Source organism: Parasteatoda tepidariorum, chromosome X2 (assembly GCF_043381705.1).
Source record: "Parasteatoda tepidariorum isolate YZ-2023 chromosome X2, CAS_Ptep_4.0, whole genome shotgun sequence".
Lineage (NCBI taxonomy): Eukaryota > Metazoa > Arthropoda > Arachnida > Araneae > Theridiidae > Parasteatoda > Parasteatoda tepidariorum.
Genome location: NC_092215.1, coordinates 51,273,585 through 51,286,443, shown reverse-complemented (window position 1 = coordinate 51,286,443; position 12,859 = coordinate 51,273,585). Strand labels below are relative to the sequence as shown.

The 12,859-nt window shown below is 28.7% G+C and overlaps 1 protein-coding gene across 4 annotated transcripts in view; it reads right to left on the bottom strand.

Annotated features, from left to right (window-relative positions):
• The window catches only part of LOC107452615 (mitochondrial import inner membrane translocase subunit Tim10 B), a 70,368-nt gene that overhangs the window by 8,577 nt on the left and 48,932 nt on the right, over window positions 1-12,859 (bottom strand). For 2 of the 4 annotated variants that reach the window (XM_043040928.1, XM_016069157.2), the window contains exon 2: window positions 2,017-2,112. In XM_043040928.1, coding sequence (XP_042896862.1) covers window positions 2,017-2,112 — 96 coding nt within the window. The other 2 variants (XM_043040930.2, XM_016069151.2) reach the window with 2 other exon arrangements.

Genomic DNA, 12,859 nt, shown 5'->3' with positions numbered 1-12,859 from the left:
CACAACTAATGACTCTGCTGTCAGAAAAATTTTGCGGCAACATGAGCTGCACATTAAGTCTAATGTAGAATGCTGCACCATCCTGTGTAAATATTATCAAATCAAGACATCCTCTTTGCTACAGTTGTAAAGCCACAAAGTTTTGTAGCACTTCAGCATACCTATTACTAGTAATGGCTCCAGTCACTGATCAACTTTTAGGAATTTCCACATAAAATTAAGGACAAATGATAAAATATGCAAACAAGAACAGCTTAAAAGTGGCAGTTGTGTGAGTTAACACCACTGTTCAAATAAGAGTGTATTTCAATAAAATCTGCCATGATCATATATTATCAAGTTCTATTCAAGATAAAAATCTCAATAAAAAAAATTAATCAGGTGGCCACATCCAAGGAGCAATTCTTGAAGAGAATAGATATTATATAGGTAAAACTTCAACATCTGACGCAGAATCTTCTACATCGTTGAATCTAGGATCTATGCCTTCTGGAAGCACTGGTACCCTCCCTGCACACTTGCTGCCTCCAATTTAACAACAGCCATTGCTGAATATTCTGAATATTACTGAGTAACTTTGTGCCCCTTGTCTGGTTGCTGTATTAGAGTTTCTGTAATTTTAAATTGTTGAATAATGTTTCATAAATTTGCAATGCTAACCAGTTCTTTTCTCGATCATCCCTAAAATTCGTGCAAGGTAGCATTGTCACTCTTCTGCTGATAATAAAGTTTGACTGATAAAGCATAGTACGCATAACTAAGCATAGCAACTCTGAATGATAAATATTCTCCTGGTCTTTCCTTTTATATTCATGAGCGTTACGTAGAACATAATTATGGAAATTAATATATCTTATTTGGTAAACAGCAACAAAATGTCCCGGTTGGTGACTTTTGAGAACATTTTTTAAGAAATTGAAATCTCATGGTTAAAACCTCGTATATGGGTAAGCACTCATCAAATATAGTTATATTTTATTCAACAATACTTTGCATGCTGGAGAGCTCTGAATAGTTTAAGTTATCTAATGCCCCAAACAACAGAATATTTTTTAAAAATTTATATTGACCTGAGCATTAATCAGTTACGCTGACTAGAGCATTAAAAAGTTAATATTGAAATATTTGCTAATCTCACCACTGTTCCACATTCTATCAATGACCTTTTTTTCATAAAAATTATTTATTAAGATATCAAATCAATGCAATCTTTCAAAGCATTTTACTCAAAACTTGATTTTAAATTGATGATAAAGATATTTTCCATCTAATTAAACAGATTTTTTAGAGAAGAAACTCTTTATTTTTATTAGAAAAAACTTCAGTTTTTTGTTGGACTTCTCAATTATCTATTTTAATAATTTATTTATTTGCAGTTTCTCAACTAGTGTCCAAAAATCCTTATATTTTCAATAAAAGAAAATTCAGGAGAAAAAAAATCAACTATATGATGTACCGATTATTTAAAAACCATTAGCGACTATAAATAAAGTGAAATAATTGTCACAATAAAATACAGAATATCACATTTTAAAAACAAAAATGTATTTTAAAGTTTGAGAAGATTTGTTCAAAATCTAAGATGTGTCAAAGTATGTGTCAAAGGAATGCTCACTACAGCTTTGGTTTAATAAAAGATAAAAAAAAAATAATGTAATTGTATCAGTAAAGCAATAATTTAAAAAAAACAATATTTTATGTCTAAAAAAATGAAATTGAAACAAAAAATTAACATTGAAGATAAAACATTTATAAAATAAATACCTTTTAAGCATATTTTGTACAATAAGTTTTATTTAAGTGTACCAAGCAACATTCAAAAATGATTTCAATCCTATCACTCTTTAATTGACAACATACCAATCGAGACACAAATTTGTTCAAAACATTCAATAAATATAAAGAAACAAAAATCACTACATATATGGTATAGTATGTAAAAAAATCCTCTTTCAACCTGCTTGCTTTTATTTATTAACATTGCAATGAGAGTTAAAATGAATAATAAAAACTTACCTCAGTTGGTGTCAACTGACGACCATTAAAATTTTCAATACATTGATTAAAACAGGTTTCAGCCATTTTGTTGTAAATGTATAAGAAATCTTTCATCTAAAAATTATATAACAATATTAAAACAGTGCTGATTTACTTAAAACAATATTAGTAAATAAAAATACTGAAATACAACAAGCTATTGAGTAGTTTTAATTTAAGGCCCTATCTGAATAATGGACCAAGTCACCTATTGCTTCTTTTTAGTGCCAAATAGATAGGCAAATAATGAAAAAAATACATTCATTTCATTTAAGGCTCTGTATCTCAAAATAAACAAAGATGAAATTATAACACTATTCAAATAAGGCCCTTAATTAATATGTATATTAATGATATCCAATCATAATGCTATATACTCACAAGTGCAATATTTTAATAATCAAATTACTACTAATACTAAAGATCATGGTTGGCAAAGATTAGAGCATGATAGTAAAAACTATGACTTTTATCATCCTGTCCAAAACTATCAAAAACCCTTTTATCAACTGTCAGAAACTCTTCTGTCTGTATTTGAAGATAATTTATTCAGATTTAATCGAATTTTATTTTAAGCAATGCCTAAAGAGTGAGAAATAAAAAATAAATAATAAAATACAAAATTAATAGCTTATTCAAGTTAAACTATTATTAAATTCGAATCCGTGTCCGCGTAATTTCCTATCTTTTATTCACGCAATATTTTAATTATCAAATTACTGCAAATACTGAAGATCAAGGTTAGTAAGGATTAGAAGATGGTGGTAAAAACCATTGCTTTCATCGTCCTGTCCAAAACTATCAAAAACAGTCCAAAATTGTTCTGTTTGTATTTGAAGACAATTTACTCAAATTAAAGATCAGATTTAATCGAAGTTTCTTTTAAGCAATGCTGAAAGAGAGAGAAATTAAAAATAAATAATAAAATATAAAATTAATAGCTTATTCATCAAATTATTAAATTTGGATTCATGTCTGTAAAAATATTTAATGATAAACGTTGTATTGAAATAATTTTCCGACATATTTATAAATTTAATTTACTTTCAGATAAAAGATATCTATTTTAAATCGATCAGTATCACACATCGACATTCAATTTGAATAAGACTTTTCCCCTTTCTTTCTAGATATTAATTTTAAATTATTCAACTGAGTACTTTTAGAAAACAATTTTTACCCTTTGTATTTCATGCTTTCTCTTTTTGGGTAATAATATGTTTGTCAAATTCAAAATGTTTCAGCCAACCCAAACCGCAGATAGAAACAACATTGGCATTTGGCATCATTACAACATACCAATTTACAAGGTTAGAGGCAAACTCCGAAAATTCATTTCGAGAAAAGAACACTTTCAAGTTTTGCATCTAAATCATTATTTCATTTTTCATTACTATGCATCTCTTAGTTTTGCCTCAATTCTAAACATAAAACAGAAGAAAACAAATTTCTCATATTTTTTTATCAATATATACTTAAATATAATTAGATTTCGTTTTTTTTTCTTTTTCAAAGTATTGCAATTCTTTATCAGTGCATTTATTGACTAGAACAAATCTCAATATACCATAGTAAATAGTTGTTTTTAAACTCTGTCTTATACTGTCCATATCTAGAAACAGTAGTGTTATTTTTGGGGAACAATTTAAAAAATGACTATAACCAACCAAGAAGGTTTATAACTGACTATAAAAAAAGGAATAATTTAATATTAATATCTATTAAACTAATTAAAATTCTATTATTAATTGGGGATCTGGACTTTAAAAAACATACTAAGGATGTAAGGATAAAAGAAAAAAATAGCTGTTTTGTTCATGAACTTAAACACAAAACTAAATAAACTATTAATAAAGTTTAAGCATATTATTTGAGTTTATGTAATATATCCATGGTTGGCAAGTTTTTGATAATTGATGGTTTTATCTAATTTGGTTTTAACCATCATGTTAAAAATCTCTTTTGACATAATTTTTGACAATTGTGGAAAATATAAATTTTAGTGTGGAAAGTTATTATTAGCTATTATGAATATATAATAATTTTAAATAAAAAGTAGATGTAAAATTTCAATTGATTGATCTATTATATTCTTTAATCATTTTAAAAATAAACCCTTTTTCTACTGTCAAATAATCAAAATGTTGATGAAAAAATCATATTCTATTAAAAAATATATTAATTGTCAAACATACTAATTAAATTAAAACTATAAAAACATACTAAAATTTATATGTATTAGTAAATTTATTCAAATAACTGAATTTAATATTGTCAATAACTTAATTAAACATTTGAATTGATTGAAAAAATTAATAACAGATTTGAACAAATATTTATATTTTTAGGAAAATAATATTATTTTACTCATCAGGAAACAGATATCATAATTTATAGATAATGCTCATGTACAGTGCGCCAAAAACAAAAACATACCACTCTGAATAACTTCTGATCTAATGATCGAATCTTCACATACTAGGACTCAATCTTAATGATTTGAGGTGGTGATGTCAAATATGCAAATTATTCAGTGCAGACAATATTTTAAGTTACAAAATCAGACAAAAAATTTTCAACTATTATTAAATAAAATAATAAAAAAAATATTTACCAAAATTTATTTTTGCATGGAATTATCTTTGGATAAAAAAATTAAATAATTGCGTGGAAAATTTTTCTAAATTCACTTAAAAAATTCTCGAGATATGGTGAAATACGCAAAGAGTAAAATTAACGTTAAGAGGTTCAATCTTTGGATCACCCTCCTGACCAAACTATTAGGACCATTTTTCCCAGATTGCGGCTACCCCTATATTTTGGGGGTCAGACATCCATATTCGTTGAAGAAAAAAAGGCATGTTTATTCAGAGAAGATGCGTTTTTGTGTCTGATGTCATAACTTAAAATATCATCCGCACTAAATAATTAGCATATATGCTAATTATTAACTTCAAATATATTTGAAGTTACACCCTCAAACCATTAAGAGTGAGTTCTAGAACTTGAAGATACAATCATTAGACCAAAAGTTATTCAGGGTGAACCTTTTTTTTGGTTCATTGTACATATAAACATAACAGCAAATATTGAGAATCCAAAAGAAATTTACAAATTGAAATGACGTAATTATTGACAGCTACTTCAGTTTTACTGAGCCGTAAATCATAACATATAAGAATTAAAATCAATATTTATAACGATAGCAATTAACAGCTCATGGTTATTATATGTAATATAAAGTGACAAGTTATATTATAATGTATCAAACATTAATGATTTTAAAGTAGAAATAGTACCATATTTTTTGAAAAAGTGGCTAATAGTTTCAAATATTTAGGATAAATTTTTTTATACATGATATGTAATATAAATTATTATTGCAGTAATTATAAAGAAAGTATTGCGCCTGACTTAAACAGTTAATAAATAGTGATTAAACTAATAAGATATCGCCAATGACAGGAAGGAAAAAAACTTGTCTTAGACTTTTGACAGTTTTTGTCAGTTTATTACATGTCATATCAAAAACCAGTTTTTGATGTCAAAAACATAACCCAGACTCTACCTGTGTGCAAGGAGCTTTAATTCTGTAGAAGATAAATAAAAGCAAGCTCTTTTTAAATTATTCATTAGAAAAATATGTATATTTGATTTAGTGATCTTATTCATTTTTGTCAGAAACTCTAACTACACTTAAGTATTGATATCAGGCTTTTAAAGGAAAACAGAAGTTAAAAAAAGAAATTGACCATCACAAATAAAAATCCATTTGTAATGGGTTTTTATTCAAGAGATTTTTTATATACTTTCTATTTGTGTTTTATTTTTAACATATTGCATTACAATGTTAACCAATTGATACACGAACGTAAACAAGTGCAAACTGGTTTCAGTCGCATAAAAACAATGAAGCTGTATAGTATCACCTGATAGTTAAGATTTTGCATAGAATCTTAGAGTGTGTCTAATAATTTGGTCACGAACTGTAATCATGTAAGGCAAAATTGGAAATAATACAATATGATTGTATTGAGGAGTGTATTGTTGGAATGTATAAGCACTTACAATTAGCGAAGTAAAAAATATGTATATAAATCTTAATCTAAAGATTTGTTTAAACCACAATTTATAATTACTTAAACATTCAACATATTGCAGTACTGTCAATAGCACCATCTATTGAAGAATAAGAAAATTATTTTTGCCATCAGCGGATATTTAATCACCAAATTTTTAGTTAAAAATTTCTTCAACAAATAAGGGGAAATTTGAGAATATACGGGTACACAGGAGACAGATGTAAAATACAGGAGTCTTCGTTAAAAAACAGGAGACTTGGCAGGTATGCTACATTATGTTCTGCTAATTTTATTATCTTCATCTACATCTCATTGCTCATTATGGTGTCATATTTATTTTATAAGTATAATTTGTTTAAGAAGTTATCATATGATTATTACACAAATCTTTCGTGTTTAAAGAATGCTATCCCGTGGAAGAAACTTTTCATGGGAAATTTTGTTTCGTCTCCATTAATATTTTAAAAATTTAGAAAAAAGTGAGTTAAGGTAAACTTAGGGTAAACAATGAAATTTCAAATACTGAAAAAAAAATTACAAATTATAACAGAATTGCTTCCTTACAGCGTAATCTTGCCTAATCCTACCATAATTTGTATAATTCAAGATTTACCTGAACTCATTATTTCTGAACTCACTATTTCTGAACATTTACCTGAACTCATTATTCTTTAAATTTCTTATGTAGATGGAGAAAATTTGCCATGAAGGATTGCTCCTGCATAGTGACCTCTTAATAGCTAAATAACAGTTTCTGATCCAGTTTTAAGTATTTAATTCTGATTTACTTCAATACCTTTGTAAAAATAATTATGAAATAGAATTGCTTATGTAACAGTTGAAATGAACTAGAATATTTGTGTCTCTGTAGAGTTATTTACTATTGCATTTCTCTACCTATTACTTCACTGAAGAATGACAAACACGCATTTAAGTTTATGTCAAAAAGGCTATCAAAAGATTATGCATTATAAAATTTATATTGAACGTCTTTGTTATAGAAATTAAATCCTTAATTTATGTTGATAAAATATTAAACATTAAGTGCGTCATTTGTCCCTGGCCAAATTATTAGACGCACTATAAGAGTCTATGTAAAATCTTAATTACCAGGTGATACTATACAGCTTTAATGTTTTTATGCAACTGAAACCAGTTTGCCCTTGTTTTCAAAGACTAATTTTTAAAAAATATTTTTTTGTCCATTAAAAGAAGCAGGTAAAACAAAAAAATATTTTTTTTTAAATAAGTCTTTGAAAACATTAGAATTAATCCATCACGAAAGAGTCATTTTCTCACAGTGAGGGAATGAAAAAATAAGCATTGTTTGCTTTTGAAGTTTATACTCAGGAATGAATTAAAATAACAGATACTCTTAAACTATCCCATAAAAAGAAAACTAGAACACTTATTAGTATACACTTTTGGAAAATAAATTAGCTTTATCAATTATAAAAGTGCTCTTTTCTCAAACAAAGGGAATGAAAAAAATAAGCATTATTTGCTTTTGAAGGTTATTCCCATAAATAAAGTTAATATATCTATATATATTCAACTGGCCCATCAGAGGAAATTAAAACACCTATCAATACATTTTTAGAATATAAATAAACCTCATAAATTGAAATGATTGAGAATGCCAGGGAGAATTCCATATCGTGATCTGTGGCAGAACAATCGCCAAGTTGTCTTGGAAACTTCCAGACAGAGGCCCGCGAGAAACTAAAAAAAAACATCACAGAAAGGGATCAACTCGAGTACATGTAGACTTAGATTACTTCTAGATGTAGGAAACATGTAGATGTTTGCCCATGGGTGGCCAACCCATGGGGAAACATCTACATGTTTCTTTTTTTAAATTTGCAAGTTTAAAATCTATTTGGCACCTCGGAGATTGTAGTTGGAGCAACAGATCACGATACGGAAATATCCCCGAGAATGACACAATAATTCGTTAGTATGGCAACAAAATAAAATTAGATCTAATATCAATCATCAAAATGGAAAAACTTTTTCTCATGATTTCAACTCATAGAAAAAAGAAATGTCACAGGTATTAAATGTAATATAGAACTATGTTCACTTTTCGATTTTACAAATTCTGCACAGTAATATAAAATTATTTCTAAAATGAGATCACTTCATAACAGCATCAACACATTAACTAAATTTAAGTATTTTCCTACTTTGTTAACCGCATGATCATCAGCTTCCATTTTTATAGTCTTATTAAAACAGGAATAAATTTAAAGTGATCCCATTTAAAATAGACAGAAAACAAAAATCTTTCTAAAATTGAATTATCTTTCAAAATTAGTAGGAAGAATTCAAATACAAATTGTTCAAAGCCGACTTCCAGATATAATTAACTGACAATATATATCACAATTGAATTCAACAAAAAAGTAAAACGTTTTTTTTTCCTTCACGATATAAACAAACAGCTTTGGGTGATTGTGATTGATGAGATTGATACCTCACTTTTGGCAGCCTATTTCTGCTGCGTGAAAGATCTTTTTAGCTTCAAAATTCGTGAACCTCTTCGGTGACTGATCTCACCCAGTAACTGAAATGACCATTCTCACTGAATAAAAAAAATCCGAAGTTAAATATTTTTATCAGCGAAACCCTATGAATGGTGTTTTCTACACTATACCGTCCATACTTCCGGGTTACTGTCTCCGGTGTATTTTAAAGCCATTGGGGTCACAACGTGATCATTGTGTTTTGAGATTCTTGCACACGTGGTATTTGATTACTTATTACTTGTGGTTACAATGTTAACAATACTTGTGTTAACAATGATAAAGGTGCTAACACTAACGTAAGATGGTACACATCTAGCAGCAAGAACAAACAGTAATTAACAAATGAAAAGAGGCCAAATCAGGACAGCCATAAAAGCGAGTTAATTAAAATGTAGCAACCATGCCATCTATCTTAGCATTATATCTATCAATAACTAAAACAAATTTTCACTTCAAACTCACCAGAATTACATAATAACATTAATATCTAATGAAATACGGCAGATTTGAGCTCAGAAATTATCTAATTTATTTCTTTTACTGAAAACCAAATTATCCGTTTGAAAATATCGCCTCGCAGAATAAGCTGTAATAAGCAGTTGCAAACTTTCTAACCGGAACTAGAGCAGGTATCAAGCTCAGGATTGTTATTGCTTACATTTATATTGAAATCACCATCCATCAGCAAGTTCCCATTCTTACGCAAAAAGCTAAGAGGCAATGTGAACGGTCACTGTTTGTTCGAATCTCGCTGAAATCCAGGATGCATTTTTAGATAGGTATTAGGTCCCTACGTATCTACCATTTTTAGAATGTCCTGTTTTACCAATTTCTGAAAAAATTGAAACTTTTTAAAAAACGATAATTTTATTAAACGTATATTTGCAATAACTGCCATTCAATATTATTTAAATGTCCTTCATTATTTATTTTTTTTTAAATAAATGATATATTAATGTTGCTGTATATTTATGCAAAACTATTCGAAATAAATTATAATGTATTTGCCTTTAAAGTTGTTTTGTACATTTTTATTTATTTATTCATTATTATAATAATAAATAAAAAATAATACATTATTTTTTATTTATTTATTTTGTATCTTACTAAGTGAGTCTATATTTGATGTCAACTTGAAAAGAGGTTGTGATTTTTATTTTTTTTTTCGGACTAAATAATATTTTTGAATGCGGTTGAAGAAAATGGTTTGATTCTGCGATGAGGTGATTTGAAAGAGTATGAAAAATGAGAATTTAAAGAGGCAAATTTATTAACATTTATTTAAACATAATGAATAATATATATATTTAAAGAGTGGAGAGAATATTGGCGATCGAAATGGGCTGCAGGTGGCGTAGAGCAGAACTCTTTTCCTATGGCAACACTTCACATGCTTTCCCCATTAGCGTGTGGAAAGTCATAGAGGAAGGAAGTACGTTAGTTTCACTCTTGATTTTCATATAGATTGAAATCTTTTAACTTGAAAAACTATATGGAACTGAAAACTACATTAAACATAGTTCTAAAGAAAAGTATTATGGAAATTTTAAAAAATATTCTTATTAAATAAAAAGGAAAAATATTAAGAAAAGGGAAAATATCGTAGTACATTCCTATACAACTGAAAAGAGGAGGAGAGGGAAGGGAGAAGGGCTAAAAGCATGAAACCGGTCTCTCCCCAGATGGCGTATTCGAGTGTTGCGATCGCGAATAGCGTTAATTTTCTTTGAGTATGTGAATTTTGTTGGTTTATGAAAAAAATGCGATGGGAAAAAAGATACTCCTCTATTTGTCTTCAATCAGTAGATGTTTTCTAACCGAAAGTGTTAGAGCGAGTATATTACCAATGCTACAAGTGTTTAAAACTAAAGAACGTGTGAGAGGTGGAGTTATCGACAATGCCAACCTTCATCTATCACAAGGAACCTCAAGGCTGAATCAAGTTAGCATGTCTTATATACCAATGAATTGATGCTTAATTTTCGCAGTGGTAGTTACGCCACAAAACTCCCCCACCAGAATTTTATCTGGGATAGAATTCGATGAACGGATACCACTAGTTGCTGTACTTGTGAAAAACCGGGAGAGCTGGATTAAGGTCCCCGGGTTTTTTGAGTGCTGAATGGGAGAGGTGTATTAACATCACGGTCGTAGTCGCTCCTGTGTTGCATTTAGCAGTCGAGTGTATGCAGGCTGACGTTGTGTATGATCGAGACAAGACTGAGTAGCAACAGAGTGAGGAGGTGGATAACGTCGCAGACACAAGTAGCAAGTCAACTGCTCAATGTGAACCATTCGTCGAAGTAGGCGTTACCAGATCGAAGTGGGTGTTACTGTCAAGATAGGCGAGATCATATCACGTCCACAAGTCACCAAGGTGGGGGGAGGAGTCATCGACAATGCCAAACTTCATCTATCAAAAGGTACCCCAAGATTCAATCAAGTTTGCATGTCTTATATACCAGTGAATTGATGTTTAATTTTCGTATTGGTAGTTATGCCATAAATCATACCTGCCAACTTTCGAGGATGATTTTCCCCAGTGGTAGTAAAATGGAATTTAAATTATAATTTTGGACAGAAACATACACAGTATATTGAACTAGCTTACGCGGTCTGATTGAATGTTATTACATATTAGTATATACGATTAATTTTTTTTAAAAATAGTGGTGGATCAAAAAGATTATAAATTAAGTTTATAAATGCAATGAAGCATACATTTTACTACCACTTTAAATACAGAAATAAAATTTTACGCCAAATGCGTAAAAGTTGGCAGGTATGCATAAATGGATGGCATTTTACGAAAATACCTAGAAATATTTATATAACGTTTTTTTTTGTTTCTTTTTTTTTCAATTAAATTAATTTTGCCAACAAAAAAAAAACTGTAAATGAAACAAAAGCTAAAAAATTTTTTATGAGTGAATGCCTTATGAAATTTTTTTAATAATGTTTTACCAAGCTAAATTTACATAAAAATGGATTAATATTTTCCAGTAATATCAGTAAAAAATAAATTAAGAAATCTTTATTGTAGGATGTGGAATAATTTTTCCATCATATCAAAATATATAAAAATGCTCCCAGAACTGGATCGGTGAATTTTCTGTTTAAAAGAACACAATTCTTATTAACCTTATTTAATAAAAGTTAAAAAAATAGAAAATTGCAATGGATGTTCTGCTCAGTATCGCCCCGGTCACTAGAACGGCAGATTATTTCTGCATATTACTTTTCTTCAATAAGTTTTCTTTTTAAAAAACAAAAAAAAANGGGAGATTTCCGGTTAAAAAAAAAAAAAAAAAAAAAACAATTGAGGGGAAATTGCTGAGAATCCCTTTTAAAATATCTCTGAATTCGTTTACAATAAAAATTAAAAAGCTGAATCGAGAGAACTCCGAAAGGAAAAAAAGAAATTTAAGACTTTTTTGTCCCCTGTTATTCGAAAACAGCATTAGCTATATAGGAATTGACTTCATTTTTGAGTACCATTCTATTGAATTCAAGTTAAGTTTTGACAACGTAACATTTTTGGATAATATTTTTAAGGACCTTATTATATTAGCAAAATTTTCTACTTGAATGTTAGATTCAGCAGAATTTTTACAAAAAGAATAATTTTCTGGCTGTGTTGAGGTTGCAGATAAATTTGGATTTATGAAGATAATGCTGCAAATTCACTCCTTAATTTCTGCTTTCGGGAGTTGCACTACTCTTTAGCCCCTTGAACTCCAAATCAGCTCACAGTTACGAAATATTTCAAATGTTTTGAGAAAAGTGTATATCAGGAACGAGATACAGTTTGGACGTTATTCCATTCTAAGAGATAATGTCAGATTGATATGCAAATTAGCTAGAAGTAAGAAAACCGAAATTTTTTAAAGAAATTTTCTAATAAAAATATTAATTTAAAAAAATATTTACATTTTCTGTATAACATTACATTTTTGCTATTACATTACTTTCTTTGGTTATGAATGTATCTCAATTGTGACTTGGGTTATCACTTCTTCAAAAGCACCTATTTCCTGATTCCTTCTAACCTCCTTTTTAATTGAAATCTTTATTCAATGATCCTTTTATTTCCTGATCCCTTTATTTCTTGATACACTTATTTCCTGTAACTTTTTTTTCGTGATTCCCTTATTTCCTGATACTCATATTTTCTGGAGCCCTTATTTTTCAATCCTCTTTATTTCCTGATCC